The sequence below is a fragment of the Melospiza melodia genome, chromosome 1 (genome assembly GCF_035770615.1).
Source record: "Melospiza melodia melodia isolate bMelMel2 chromosome 1, bMelMel2.pri, whole genome shotgun sequence".
Classification (NCBI taxonomy): Eukaryota; Metazoa; Chordata; class Aves; order Passeriformes; family Passerellidae; genus Melospiza; species Melospiza melodia.
In genome coordinates, this window is record NC_086194.1 from 145,102,936 (window position 1) to 145,119,157 (window position 16,222).

Sequence of the window (16,222 nt, forward strand, 5' to 3'; positions counted from 1 at the left end):
GTAACTAATCCTTGTCTGCACTGTGAATTTTCCAGGAACCTGTTCATCAGTAACTATTTAGGATTAAGTGGGTGAAGCTTTTACTATCTGTAATTAAAGATAATGAGGAGGAAGGTGCAAGTCATGGAGAGTATAAGCCCCAAAAGTCTAGGTAAAACCTAAAATTAGCCTCATGCTCTAGTGTACAAAGGGACCTTGTTCCAGTGACATGCTTAAAAATGACATTTGTGTTAGACTTACAAGCAGAATCTGTGTTACATATTCAGCAGTGGTCCTAAGTCACCTGCCTCTGAAATGCTTCAGGATGCTCTTAAAAGTATTTCTACACAAATGAGTCTTGCTACTGACAGAGCAGTGCAGCAAATGGATGGAGAACATTACCCAGAGAGCATCTATTACAAAGGAAAAGGAATCAAATGCCATGGCAATTTCAGAGGATAATCCATGGGGCTGGTAATTGCAGCTTTAAAAATGCTGAAAGCTGCACAACTTTGAAAGGCTCAAACCCAATATTCTCACCTGCATTAGAGAGCATAGTGCCAATATTCATGGCACTGCTTTAGTCAGAGAGAACTTCAAGTTGGTACTGTTGTGTGCATGCTTGAATCTTGACAGGACTGTGGCTTTGGGAGGAGTAAGGTGCTATATATCACAAAGAAGTCTTAGTAGTTCTTGTCAGATAATGAAATTGGCACAAAATTCCTAGAACAAACGGAATTCTATAAAATAATGCAGGTTTTAAGACCTGCAAAATGAAGTGACTGCAAGGACTGAATAATATATTTCTTAATAAAACAACTAAAAGAAGCACAGCTGAAAACCAACCAACCAACCAACCAACCAACCAACCAACCAACCAACCAACCAACCAACCACTAAAACAAAGGACAAAGCTTATTTATTGTGGTTTATTCTGTCTGGCTATTGAATTTATATATAGATTTTAATCCAATGAATTTTGCCAGGATTTTTGAATTAAATTAATTTCATTGCAATGTAACATGTTTCCCACTTGACATAATTTACATGGATTTCCAATAAATTTGAGTTATTTGCAAATATAATAACCAGAGAAAATGGCAGAGCCTCTTTAAAATGCTTTCAGAGAATACAGTACAGAATCATATGATTTTTCTTCTGCATATAAACAAGTAAATATTAGGACGCTACTGTACATAAATAAAACCTGCATTTTTTATTATTGGCCTATGTTCTTACTTTTAGATAACTGCTTCATATGTTCATGTAGCATTTTCCCCCAGAAATATTTACATAAAACTTTCTACTTTCTAACCATAATTGCCTACTGTGCTTTCAGCAGCCAAAAGCTGAATTGGCTATAGAAATATCTGATGAAGATTCTTGGAACAAAGGTATGACTAAATGACATCAACTTGTGTATGCTATCACAAAATATTGAGAGGAATTTAATGGCATTTGTTAATTTACAAAATGCAATTTAGTGTTGGATCTGAACTGCTCTAACAGTAGAGTAAGCCCTGCAATTACAGTTAAACTACAATTTATGGAACATACATTCTGCAAAACTACAGTATTTCAGTGTTTGCAGTGATGTTGATTAAAAAATTCTGATTTCAAACAGGTAGCAAGCCAAATAACTCTTCATGTAGCAAACAAGCCTTAGCTAATGCCATCTCAGAAGTCTGCATGCACTGACTCCATGCATTGTGTACATGGCACAGTCATTGAATCACTGAGCTGCTCTCTGTGCCCACAGAGCTGAACTTTGCAGGATATTCACCTATATCCACTCTAAGACAGCCAGGACAGTCCTAAGCCTGTCTTTGCACAAGCTCATAGTGTTCTGAGGGTGTTTTGCTGTTCTGTGTCAGTGATCAGACTCAAATAGTTGTCCAGAAAACACTTTTTGTTGCTAGAACACCATGTAAAAGAACTTTGCTTGGAGATATTCCAGTAACACATATTTTTTCCATTATAAAACAATGGATAAAATAAACAAGTGTCTGTATTTACAAATTCTCGTTCACTATGTTCTTAGTATGCAGTGTTCCATATATAAAGCAATTTTATGCTGAAGGTCATATAGCACCCAATTTTAAGTGACTCTTACTGAGGCACAATTTTAATAACTAGCTATTAGACATAATTATCCCTATAACTGACTATTTTTTGTTGTTTTTTATGGAAGTCATATCAATTCACTAATATAAAAAAAAAGTACATTTCACTGACAATACAAACAAAAGTACCTATCACTAAACCAAACTTCTAAACTCTTAGGGCCCAATCCTGCAGCCTTGGCTCATACAAAGAATTCTATTTAAATAAAGTAATCCAGTTAAGAGTTGGGTTTTCTGTTCGTTTGGGTTTTGTTTTTTGCTAAAAACCCCATATGATGCAAGTCCAGACCTGCACATGGTGCTTACTTTAGTGCACTTACATTTGTCCATATTGAGTTTCTAACAGAACAAAAACAAGTATTTAGAATTTATTAATTTCCATTCTGTTGATATGGAGGCTTGATAAAAGATAATCCAGTTTCATCATGGTTGGGTGGTGATAACTTGATCCTGCCTCTCTCTGTATAGGGAATACTGAGAAGAATAAACATTGTTATCTGTCTCTTGTGAGAATCTCAGCAACTCCTCCCTTCACTGTAACCTTTTCTACCTTAAAAATCTTTCAAAACAGCTTGTGTATGGGATGGGGGAAGTGCAAATGAAACTTAGCTATTGTTACTTTACCTTTCTTCCTAGCTGCTGCTGTGGGCTGTACCTGTCTTACCCTGACAGTGAATGCTCTTTTGTGGTTCTGAAGGTGGGCTCTTAGCACATTTTCATCTAGAAAGACTGGTCAGACTGAGGAGAAGGAGCTCACATCCCCTTCCCTGAGTTAAAGGGGTTGGGACTGTGAAGCAAAGGGCCATTCCTAAGTAGTCATGCCACAGAGATGAGGTGAGCTGAAATGAGATGAGATGAGATGATGAGATGAGACGAACCCTGCTGGAAATCACGAAGTTGGTACATACATGCAGAAACTTAGAAACTCAGGAGCCAGCATAGTGGTTCATTTCAAAGCTCTGTCTGCTGGCAGGATGTTCTGTGGAGACTGGTTATGTGACCTTTCTCAGTCTCAGATACAGAGAGCAAATTCCAGTATCCTCAGACATGTGAGAACGCAGGTTCTTGTGCTCTTAGATGTCTCTTTAATAATGCACTTAAAACATTGTGACAATTCACATCTTATACCTGTCTTTGACTGTCATGTGAGTGCTTGCAAGCTACAGAATTTCTTGCCTGGAAAGAAAGTGAAGACCTCCACAGATGCCTCCAGACAGGATGAGATTACCTCAAAACATCAGACTGAAGTCCAGGTTTCTGAATCTCACAGGCACATTGGAAAGGTCCCATTCAGGAGTGTTAATGTGATGCAGTTTCTGTGCCCTCTGTACAACTGTCATCTTTCACTAAGGACAAAAGAGATACTCAGGTGGTGACAGATGAACATAGTGGGGAAGAGCAGTTCCACAAATGTGAGGGTAGTCCAAATACCACCTATGCTGAAAGTTAAAATGTGAGTTAAAATTGTTCTCTTTTTAGACATTAGGAATTGAAAACACCAGAACTGTACCCTTTTTAAATAAAGTAATAAGAGTTGTAATGTTTAAGCCCCCCTCCTCAATATAGCAGGATTAAAAGGACAAGAGTTGGTGATATTGTCTTGTAGCGAACAGGAGGCATTCTGAAATCTCAAATGAAGCATTCTGAAGTCAAATTACTTACATACCTTATAAATAATCTAAGCCAATTGTTGCATTATCATAAACTATAGGAAATAACATACCTGCTTTCTAAGCAAAAGAAAAAAAATTGTATTTTCTGTACAAACACATGCTAGTTAAAATTAACCAATGAGTTTGCAGAGACAAAACCCTTGTCAGGCTGTGCTATTATTACAATAAATGAACACCACAAATGAAAGCCAATATTTAGGAATGTGTATAGCAAGAGAGCACCACATACAGTAGTCAAGTGCAATAATAGTAAGCATCTTTACCTTTACAGAAACATCCATATTTTTAGGCACTTTGCTATCATATTTGTAGTGACTGCCCTTCTGGCCAGTTTAAAACTGAAGGTCTCCAGAAACAAAACTTCATAGCTTGTGCAAACAGAACTGTAAGATTTATATTTCCTATAGACTGGGCACAGACCAGTGGGTTCGTAATGTAAAGATAATCTGTGCATTTCTATGGAAATTGGGGTGCCAGAGCTAAAATATATCTACATTGTGTAGACACTCTTGCTGACCTTTGGATTATATGTAAATTAAGTTTTATCAATTAATCAATGGGAACCTTGTATTACAAATAAGTTGTCATTTTTCTGCTGTTCAGGAGAAAAGAACAGTGCCTACTGTTATGTGAAATCCTAATGCACTCCTGGAAAATCACCACATAGGCAATTAATTTGTTTAGTAAGTTTTGTAAGCCTGGGATATTTTATGCTGACCAGCCAAGGGGGTTGTCTCTCCTTGAAGAAAGGGAACCCTATATTTTTAGTTCTGTGATGTTTGCAGCATTTATCTTTAACATAATCCTGAACACATGTTGCTTGCCAGCAGCAAGGGATGTATGTTATATATATAATTTTCTTTTCTAAGGCTGGAGGCTGAGATCTGCTCTGGCCATGACTTCAGCCACCACCCTCCCAGAAGAGATGCTACAAATCAAATTCAGCACCAGGACATGAAATTGTATTAACAGTAATTATGTTCCCTGCTCCCAGGAAGAGACCTGCCCTTGAAAGTCTTCAGCACGCCACCAAAGGAGCATCTGTCAGGCTAAGCATTCTTTCTGCATTCTTCTGTTTTGCAGCAGACTACCACACCAAATTACTTGTGAGAGATGTAAAAGCCTTATTCAGGCATACTTCAACCTCAAAAAATAAAACTCATCTGAAATAACTGGTTATTTGCCTAAGAGCAAGAGCCTCTCACTGGAGTGTGGTCCAAATTAAAATGTTTGATACAGAAACAGATTTCTTACAGTCACGTGGCAAACAAATGTATATGCACAAGAGGAGACAGAAATAAAGTCCTTGAGCTGGGGTATGATGTTTCCAGTCCCACAGTGCACAGATGAGAGTCCTGTCTCTGGCTGCTCCAAGCCAAGTCCCCTGGCCTGAATGGCTGCTTTTAAACACCCGTGTCCCAGCCTGGGCAGGGCTGCCACACGGGCTGACTCCACCCCGGCTGCAGTGAGACGAGCAAGAGGCAGGGCAGCACTGCCAGCTTTTGTAGCCAAGAGTAGTAGCACAGTTAACATGAAGATCTGGAAAGCAGACAATACCAGAGAGAGCACTCTGTGTCACAGCTTTACACATGCAAACCATTTATGCAGCATCTTATAGAAGCACCATTGAGAGGTTGAACTGAGAGCACCGCGTACACAGGATTGTGTTCAAACCAGAGGGCAGGAGCTGTTCAGAAAGCCATGGAGAAGCATGCAGCCCCTCGGGATGGATTCCTTGAAGGCACGATGGATGAGGGCTTGGAGAAAAGGCAGCTGGTCATCAGCCAGCTGAAACTATGGGGATGAGCCAGCTCTGGGTTACTCATGAATATGAATCCCCACACCTACTCATCCCTCACCCCATGGATCCTGCTACATGTAAGCAAGCCTGCAATTTATATGAATAGAAAGACTGAAGCAACAAATTGTTCACAGTTGACATGAACACCACTTCCCTGAATGCTCACTATTGTAAAAGCTAGGTTCTTCAAAAGAAGACTGATAATTCTTATTGCAAAGCTTGGTCATCAGAGCTACATTACTGGGCTTTTTTTTTAGTGGATGTGTGTAAGTGACTATTGCTATTGTAGGGCTAACTGAGGTCTAGTTAACTTAGTTAACATTGACTGTGTCTCTATAAAGATGTTTCCAAGTTGGGACAAGTAAACATTGGGGTTGTCCCTTTGTACTTTTGAGTTAAACACATACAGTATGGAAAAGAGTATGGAATTACTAGCTACTTTGTAGAAAAGGCACTATAACTGATCTAACTGTGGTAATTAGGTACATGCCCATGCTACATGTATCTGCAAAGAATTTATCTCTCTGTGACTGAGAAAGTTATTCTACACTCATGGTAGAATAGGATGACTGGTTTACATATTGAATTAGCACTGGTTAGGTATGTGGTAAGAACAACTTTCATGGAAGACACAGATTCGTGGAAGAGATGTGTGAACTGCATTTCCTGTTTTCTACCAGTTCCCAGAGAGAAATCAAAAAGACCTTTTCACTAGTGCAGTTATATACACATTACAGCTTCTGTTGGCCTTACTGTGGCAATTTGCTGTGAGATCTTATTGTACAGTTGTGCCAAAAAAAGGAAGCAAAGAAATAGATTGTGAATCTTCCAAGAAAACATCACCAGGTAACAAACACTTCATTTTGGATGTTGAAATTTTATTTAGGGATATGATGAAAGAATTAAAAAGAGCAGGAAAGAGACAGGTAGAAGAAACTCCCTTTTCTTTACAGTCAGATGAATCTCTTTGGGGATTACTACTGGAAAAATCTTTCTGTCAAATATATTAATGAAAAGGAAGCATTGACAGCAGCCATAAAGGAACAGGTATTACTTCTGGGAGAGAGAACTAAACCAGAACATTGATTCATTGTCAACAAATGTAAATACTCACTTACCAACCTTGATCTGAATTCTAAAACATTTTCATTTAGCATTAAACTACATAATTCTGATTGCAGGGGAGTTATGGACTCCCCCATACATCCTTGTTCAGGAGGGTAATTATTTTTTGCAGCTTTTAAGTCTAGTGTGTGTGGGTCTCAAGGCTGAGGGCAGGTACACGTGCCAAAAGCAGCAATCCAAAATGTGAATTCCTTCTCCATGAGACTGGGGTCTGATGAACCATTAAAAGGTTGTGACCAGTCTGAAAGTAATTGAAAGAGGAAGGAATGTGCCACTGCCACAGCACTGCAGACATGGTACCAGCTCCCAGTGCAAGGCTGTAGGAGACAGGTTAAAAACAGAAACCAAAGAAAGACGAGAGGGGGAGGAAAATTTTTCTTTCACTGTGTAAAAGGGAAGCCTAGGGGGTCTCAGGAGCAGTTGTCAGAACAGAGGAAAGAAAGGACAGAAGGACTCGTGTCCCTTCCTGCAAAGCAACATATCTGATCTGGCTGTGAAAGACAACAGAATGACTGGACAGTCCTCCACCACCTTTTGACCTGCTGGTCTCAATGGGGGTATTTCTAGAGTGATGTTTGCTTTTCTTCTTTTGCACCTTAAAATTTTACAATCAATAATTCAGCACTATTCTTTGCTATCAACTGACATTATCTCAAGATATCACTGAATTGGTCTTGAAATTGAATCTAGTGAACCTGGCAAACCTCATGTTCCTACTGTTTCTCCAAAGCACTCATCCATGTAGAAGGATAACTACACCTTAAGATGCATTTGGGAATATCAGGAGTTGAGTTCTAAACTGCAGGGGTCAGACTGAGGACTACATATATAAACTGGTACCCCTGAGCAAGGAACAGACAGCTAACACATAGTTTAAGACTAAAGAAATTCTTCAGACTTAGCATGACAAATATTTTGAAAAATGGCGCATCTTATCTTTGGCCTTAAACAGTGTGAAGTAGAAGGAGAGAACATTCAAAGGTGAACTTCATGAATTCACATTCAAGGAAACAGCAACAAAAACTTTTATAAAGGGAAAACCTCCAGAAAGCAGAACCACAGTCATCCTTAAAAAGCACTGAAGTGGAAGCAAAGGGTTTGCTGCAGCTGTCAAAACATGGCAGCATGGTCAAGAACAGGATGGATGTGGAGTGGTCTGAACTGCTCCTTCAAGGAAGAGTCATAGATCAGAGTGTGCTGCACTGTCACACAAGGTCAGGATCCACAAAGTTTGAACCACCCCGTGGGCAGAGGCTGACTGCACAACTGCACTGCTCCTCAGAGCAAACTTGCAGGCAAAGCCTGTAAATCAGCACACTTCTTTCAGTTATGAAGCTCTTTCTAATAAATGTGTGTAACCAGATCTATGCTTGCTCTTTATAGTACTAAGTCATGTTGAGAACTGACCAAGGATCCGGGAAGGGTTCAACCTTCAAAACCCAGTACCAATTGAGCTGAAAATAAACCTGTTTTGTTTACTACAGAATAAGCCAACCTCAGTTTATGTACTGTTTATTTTGAATTAAAAATAAACTGCTCTTCAAGCACATGCCAGATATTACGTATGTGAATGTTGCCAGCTTGGACTATAACTTATACTTGTGTCCAAATTACAAGTGTATGCTTATATACATGGGGATATGTGCACATGCATGTCACGCAATGCTAGTTCTTTACCCTTGGACTATTCTTGTACCATTGTACTATTTATTGTATTATTCTTGAAGAAAAAAGGTACCAATCCAGTACCTGCTTATTTCATCCAAGCACTGTACTTCATTTTTCACAGTAACAGAATAATTCAGCATTTTTGAAAAGCCAGTGAGTTTCAAACTGTTTTTTAGAGGCCCAAGTAGGTCTTGGTTGCCCTCCTGCTCCTTTTAGCAGAAGAACAAGGAGGACCAGTGGCTATGCCTGACTAAATCCCACTGTCTCTTTTGTCTCTTTTTTGCCCTTTGGCAGTGTTCTTTTACATAGACTCCATAATTTTAGCTTAAAAACAGCAAGGCATGTTCCATTTCCCTGCTCAAGGAGACAGAAAAAGTCAACAAAACAACCCCAAAGCAATTTTCATTTATCTACTTTTGAAATACGAAAAAAACCAACCAAAAATCAAGCCCAAATAAAGAATGGGATTTCTCCTGTTACAAATCCTAGTAAGTTAATCTATAAAAACTTTGAAGATGAAAAATATGTTGTAAAAAAAATGTATTACCCACTGAACACAGTACAGAATTTTTCCTATACAAGAAACTAGACAAACATTAAAATAGTTAAGTCTTTAAAAAGGGCAAAATTCTGCAAAAAAATTCCTCAACACTACTAAGGTTAAATTACACATTATGCCAATGCATTCAATTGCACAATTTTTGCAACATGACAATGGTCTGGGGTGTGTGTGTACATCTTTATGTCCATTTGAGGGAAACAGTGCAAGAATGCTAAGGGTGACCGCTGCCATTTTAAAGGGATATTTCACAAATAATCAATCAAAACCCCTACAAATACCAGTACACATCTCAAATACTGAAAATCACATTCTACAGCCCTTGACATAAAAAAAAAAAAAAAAGAAAAAAGAAAAAGCCAGCAGAATTAATTCAAGTACATTTGGAGTCAGTCCCTTGTGAACTACTGTTGTTTGCACTTTAGTTGCAGTGAAGGTGGCCAGAGCTCCCCAAAAGACACAGAAGTGAGTGAATCTTCACAGAAGTGAGTGAATCTTCCCCAGCCCCGCAGAGTAAGTCTGAGTTGAGGTACAATTATCCGTGGTTTGCTCAACATTGCAGATGCCAAAACTTGAATGAAAAATTATGCTTGAAAAACACTTTGAAGAAAATTACATAAAATAATCTCTTAAAATGAGAAGCTAGTTTTGTGTAAAGGTAGTCTTTTTGGTATGTACTCCTATCAGGACAACAAGCATGGCACTCCTTCCCAAATTACGTTTGCCTTGGAGCTAATAGCAATAAAGAAACCTTTACATTTTCCTGGTCATCTTTCTGACCTGATGTACCCTTTCCCATGAGCCTTGATCCACCACTCAGAAAAACCAGCAGGTATCACACCCTGGCTGAAATGTACATTGCTTCTTCAGAACTTGTGTTCCACAGGAAAAGCACTTCCCTCTCCATGTTTCATTGTCCTTTGAAAATAACGGCGTGGAAATCTGCTGCAGGAGTGGTTAAAGTCTGGTGAATTCCCTGTGGTGCTGCAAGTCCCCTATGCTCTCGTAGTCGCTCTCTCCTGACAGAGCAGTGTGGTTTGTGCTGGGCACCACCAAGGTCCTGTCCTCCTCCTGGCTCACTGCCTGGATAGCTTCATAGTCCGGCTCCAGCTCCCCGTTTGCTCTGTCCGCTGGCTGAGGCACTGTGGTGGAATTGAGGGCGTTTTCAAAGTCCTTCACACTCGCATAGAGGCCACTGCAAACGGACGGGGACCTCTGAGATGCAATTTCTTGAATGCAGGTGTAAGGAGAATCCAGTGCCTTGATGGCCTGTCCCGGCTTACTCACCGATGAGTACATGGCTGAGATCTAGGAAAAGGAGACACCTGCTGAGTATGGAGCATGGCACAGAGCTTGTGCACCAGTCTGTACCCTTGCACTACAAGGATGTTGGTTTTTAAGACAGGATCTTCTGATACAAAGATATCCATTCTAAAAGGATATGACTTTTTCCTTGGGAAAAAAACCCCAACTATTCCTTACAAATCCTTCTTTTTCTGGCACGCATTTACAGATCAGTTTTCTTTAAAAAAAAAGACTGCTTTATAAAATAAGTTTATAAATGCAGAACTTCCTTGAATATAAAACCCTGGTGAGAAAATTAGAACTGGGCAAAAGGGAAAGGCTTTGTAAGAGGAGCTCTTGCAAGTTTTATTATGGTCCTGGAGTCAATTTAGATTCAACAGGGACAGAGGCATCAAAGGGAGGATCAGATTGAACTGCTGTAATGAAGGATGCTGTCTGGTCCTTAGGGCTTTAAAAATTATTACTGTTACTATTTTTAATGGTAGTGGCTACTTTTCTGCTTTTAGAGACACTGCCATAGAAGAAGAGTTAATTAATAATTAATAGTTAATTGTTTTTGTAGGCAGGACTAAATAGGCACCAACACATGTGAAGACAACATTAAAAATCTGGAGATAAATTACTCAGACCAGATAATAGCAAGTAGTGCCAACACTGATATGCAAGGCCTGCTCTGTTGACTACACTTTGCCTACAAAGAAGAGCTGCTTCTCAGGCATTGAGCATGTGAACTTTAGACTGGAGACTGAATCCTCTCAGCTGTAAACAGCAGAAAGGGAGCCAGCATTTCATTCCTAACTAAAAGTTTCCTCTGGTGAGGTGGTACACTTCAACAAGTGCATGAAAGTGGTCCTTCATGAAAAGGTGAGGAGAAGCCCACATCCACACATGTCCCTCTGCTCAGGGATTACCTGGGCTGTTGCCAAGCACAGGAATCAGTCTTAATTCCCTCTCCCAGGACAAATGGATCCTAGCCCATGCACAAAACAGATGGCAGAAATTCCCTGCACAGCTTCTCTGGTACCCAATATCACAATGCAACATAGCTCTTCCATTACATTTGAAGTCTTTCCCAAGCATGCAAAGCCATTCTGAGTTTGCATCAATCCAGTTAAAAGAGTAGATTAGCATAAAAATGTCCATTACCAATAGGCAACACAGACTGAAGCAGACAAACCAGACCACTTCTGATAATTCTGGGATTTTTTGTGTGTGTGTGTGTGTGTTTGTGTGGGGCTGGGTTTGGCTGGTTCATTGGTTGGTTGTGGTTTTTTTGGTTTTGGTTTGCTTTGGGGTTTTTGGGGCTGGTTGGTGTTTGTTTGTTTTAGAGGGAAATCATCTTGAAGATGGCAATACTTTTTACTGATTTCAGCTAACAAAAAATGGCTTTTCTGCTCATCTGTACTTCAACTCTTCTCAGTATCAGATTACATTAACCCACTTCAAGGTCAGGTTATTCATTAATGGCTGGGAATGCTTCTCCCAGCAGAAGGCACTGGCTCACCTAGCTCATTGCCAAGTTTGTGTTTAGTTTTATGCCCAGAAAACATATTTATAAATGGCATGGGTGTACTGGAGATGATCACAAGCAGCCTTATTTATGTTTAATTTTTCTCTTTGTTTAACACTCCTCCATTTATCTGACCAACAGACAGTTGGCCATAAAGAACAGTTTATGTTCCAGTGCTTTTATTGTGCTTCAGCTTACTTCTCAGAGCCCCAAACACTTTGCATGGGGAAGCTGGAGCATATGTTTCAAAAGGCTGCTGGTTATTCTTCTTGAGAAGGTTTTGTCATCCAAATCAAGAAATTACCCTAACAATCAACTAACTGTGGCCTCCTATTGTTTTCTGACACCATTTTTAACCTATGGGCCTGATACAGCCATATGTTAGAATACCTCTGATTTTATGAATGGTTCTCTGTGCAGAGAACCTTGGGCTTTCATTTTCCTTTCACACAAGTTTCACCTTTCTTGGATTCTGCTTAATCAACCAGAGCTTATGCTAATTTGTGCCTAAAAATTGGTCTCTAGTTAGTTACTGAATTTCATGCAAGAAACCTACCTCATCTTCTGTTAGAGATGGATCTTCCTCTCGAGACTTGTAAGACACTGAACTAAGCCTCTGTAAAAAAGGAAGAAAGAAAGAAAATAAAAGGCTCATTACCCATCAGCAGTGTGAAATCTATAATAAAACCCTCCCATTTTAATCAATACATTATATTTTAGGGTCATTTGCTCTCAAGTTCCATTATACATAGCTAATACCCCCACTATTCAGAGTACTTCTCTGGAGATTACAGCCCTGAGGTTGGTAAAGCTTTTTTAATGTATCTGCTGTTATCCTGACCTGAAAAGGGTAAAAATAATGCAATGGTTAAAAACCACTGCACCACTGTATCCTTGCCTTTACACCTCTTATGAAGTATCTACAGAGGCTTCTGAACAATTAGAAGTCAGCTGTTGTGATACACCAGTTGCCCTTTCACAGGATTTTCAGATACACTTTTAGATGACAGAAGAACAATACTCAGCTGACACCTTCTGGAGGATTGTTACCCTTCATTCTGTAGATCCTGGTCGTGCTGCATGTGTCCTTCACCCCTGGAATGCAGTTCCTGTGCAGAGATGCTCAGCAGCCTGGCCTCACAACCACTCAGACCTGCTGCAGCCCACCCTGAGCTGGAGCCAGGTCACACACACAGAGTCACTGAAGGATGGAGGGCTTGGTTTGCTATCAAGTCTAATTTCAAGCATCTAAAGTGTTCTGTGTAGAACAGGTCATGAAACATCAGGGGAAAAGCATTTTGCTCTTATGAAAATCATCTTCAGACTTTTACAGCCCTGCTGCTGCACATGGATGGCTCCTCCCTGGGCCAAGGTGGCTCTGCCAGAGTCCTGCTCCACAGTGATTCAGAGGGAGCCTTCCAGCACTGTAAAAAGCTGTATTCTGGACTTTCACACAACTTCTCCAACTAAAATACTTCATACCACCTTCAGTGCAAGCCAACACGGAGGACTAGAGCTATTTTCAGCACAGTTAATAAAATACTACTTCCAGGCACACAACTTGTTTTCTCTCTTTTTTTTTTTTTTTTTTTTTTTTTTTTTTTTTTTTTTTTTTTTTTCTCAGAGGCTCATTGTGATAGATTCTTTCCTCCTTCCATTTTCTTGTTGTTTTTACTTCTGGTAAATACCAAACTTCAGATTCCTGGGCACTTCTGACAGACCCTGGCCCAAAGCACACTGAAGTTCTGCCTGCTGCACCCGAAAAGCTTCCCTCACACTGACAAGCTCCCTCACTTCTTTCTCACTGACTGGAGAACAGTGCTCTTAAACCTGTGGTTTGTTTACTCTTAAAAAAACCAACCAACCGAAAAAAAAAAACCAAAAGAACAAAAGAAAAAGGAAAAGTTCAAATATATTTTGGCCTTGTATTAAATCTGCTTCACTACAGCAACTTAGTTTAGTCTTTCCTATCTGCATCTATTTCTGCTGGGGAGTAAGTTGCTAATTTCATCCTCACACATTAGAACAAGCATGTGCTCATAAAATTCTTCAGTGATTTTTCTGTCATCAGTGTGTCTATAAGCACCAGGTGTCAGGACCCCTTCTACACTTTCCCACTCAGGTACTGATAAATACCCCAGGGTGTTTGCCATCCTGTGCTGTTCCCTGATACAGCATTCTTTCTTCTAAATGTGAAGCTTGTGACGCATCCGTTTTGGAGGATATTGTTATTTTGGAAACTTAAATCCCACTTGCCCCTAAACATTTTGTACCTAGCAACATTTTAAACTATGCTGAAACCTCAACAGTAGCAACACGTGTCCTTATTTGCCTTCCACTTTCCTTTTGTTCCTCGACAGCACTCGACATTTTGCTGTTTGGCTCAGCTGCTGCTCCTGACTTGGGCACAAGAACAAGGACATTCTCCTCTGATGCATTTGTAAGAGATGCTTTGCTCATCCTCAGGCTGTGCAAGGCTGAAATGACATGGCAGCAGCCAGATGGACACACAGATAGCACTTCTACCCAGAGTGCTCACTCTGGAAAGACCTGGGTGAAAAAGGAGATTCATACTTCTTTTTTAAATAAAAGAAAGAACTAAAGAAATCTATTCTGCTTTTTTCAGTTTTATCCGAAGAATGATGTTCAAGGTTTTGCAGGTGACAGAGACCTGTAAGAGGCCTTGTGCTGTTAAAGGTGCCTTTCTTCCCTAGTCTTTCCAAAGGATTTGGCTGGGTCACAGCCAAAAACCTGTTTAGGTAAATTTTCATCTGTTATTGCACACCTGGCTCTTACAAGGATGCCTGGTAGTTTTCATGCTGTTATATGCAGGAATGGTCTCTGGCTTGGTCTGCCTAGTACTCTCCCAGACTGAAGTGCTTCAGGGACTGGCATGGGCTGGGGATCACCCTGGCTGCCCTCTTTTAGACAGTGAGACAGCTTGGACACAATCTGTTCTCTCAGCTGGCAGGTACAAGCCTTGGTTACACAGGAGCCTCCCTGCCTGTCCCTTCTGTATGCCCTCATCGTAGTGAGGGAGACTTGCAGGACATGATATACACACAACATCTGTCTTCATCAGGGCCAGGGCACAAGGCTGAAGAGTTTGGGATACAGATGTCATGCTAAACAAAGCAGCTGAGTAGACTCATAGAAAGGAAGCAAAACCAGAAACACCTATGGGGTCTAGCTAAAAGAGTTATCAGTGTAACATACATTTCCATGAACATCTTGGTTCTGGTCGCCACATCACAAAACCAGGCATTGCTCTGCTTTGCTTGAAGCAGCAAAATACAGGGAGAAGCTATCACCATCACAACAGAAAAACAATCCCCCAGCCCCCTCCCCACACAATGCCAACAATAATGACATTTATATATTCCATCAATTACCATCTCCAGCTCTGCTGCAGCTGTAGCTCTCAAGGACAGGACAGGCACGCCCGATGCATAATGCATGTACCCAGCAGCGTGCACAGCCATGATCTGATGCTGCCCAAGATTGAACTCAGGGTGCCTTCAGCTCTGAATAAATTTTAATTAGACAAACACCTTTTTTTCTGGCACTTAGGGGACTGCATGTGTCATCTCTTGATTAATCCTTCAAAACCTGAACCATTTTAATCAATTCCCACTCCTGGCAGTTACTGACACTGCATACACGGTGTGCTGGGGAGCTACAGAGCAGCAAAGGCTTTTCCTTTGTATTGGTGCCTGGGAAGTACAATTGCTTTCTGCTAGTCTTTTCACACCTGGTAGGAAAAATATCACTTTTACACTAAGCTGTTTATCTAAAAGTTTAATTAGAAATTACTTATGGCTGGAATGTGAGAGGGGGGAATATTTCTGGATTATTGTTGATAGTCACATCTTAATTTTTTGCTTAATGAGCTCATTGTTGTAAAAATGTGCACTGGAGAGTCTAGCTAAACAATTTTTATACTGCAAGTCTTCAGTTTATTCATTTAGACTATATTGTGCTTTACAAGTTACATGGTTAGTTATTTATTTAACAAGATACTCTTCTGCCTTCTTCCTGGATTACTGAAATTCTTCAAAGAAGAGAACAAACAAAACCAAGTAACAATACCTCAGCTCTGCTGTGATTTTTCACTTAAATGTTTACATTAAAAAGTCACATTGCATCTTAAGAATTTTTTGGAAATTTTTATCAATACCTACCTAATATTATTTGATGACTCAGACACCAAAAATCTCCTAAACCTTTCATTCACAATTAATAAGAAGATATTGAAGCATGCTCAAAAATGCAAACTCAACAGTTTATGAAAAGTCTGCTATGATCTGAAAGCATCCTTAAAGTGGCTTCCTGTAAAAATCTACTAATGAGAAAAGAAACCATTGAAAATGTCATAATTCTATATTTCAAGGAATTCACCACCACTCGTTCCTAGGGAGGAAGCATAAGCTGCTGAGAAAACTTCACTTTTGGCTGTGATTTCAGCACTTAGAAATTCCT

The 16,222-nt window shown here is 39.9% G+C and overlaps 1 protein-coding gene across 6 annotated transcripts in view; it reads right to left on the reverse strand.

Annotated features, from left to right (window-relative positions):
* Window positions 1-6,433: 6,433 nt before the first annotated feature.
* The window catches only part of PAG1 (phosphoprotein membrane anchor with glycosphingolipid microdomains 1), a 106,446-nt gene continuing 96,657 nt past the window's right edge, over window positions 6,434-16,222 (reverse strand). For all 6 annotated transcript variants that reach the window (XM_063170829.1, XM_063170845.1, XM_063170851.1 and 3 more), the window contains 2 exons: window positions 12,300-12,359; window positions 6,434-10,236 (listed from right to left, as the gene is read on the reverse strand). In XM_063170829.1, the coding sequence (XP_063026899.1) occupies window positions 9,886-10,236; window positions 12,300-12,359 (411 nt within the window). In that variant the 3' untranslated portion in view covers window positions 6,434-9,885. The remainder of the gene's footprint in view (window positions 10,237-12,299; window positions 12,360-16,222) is intronic.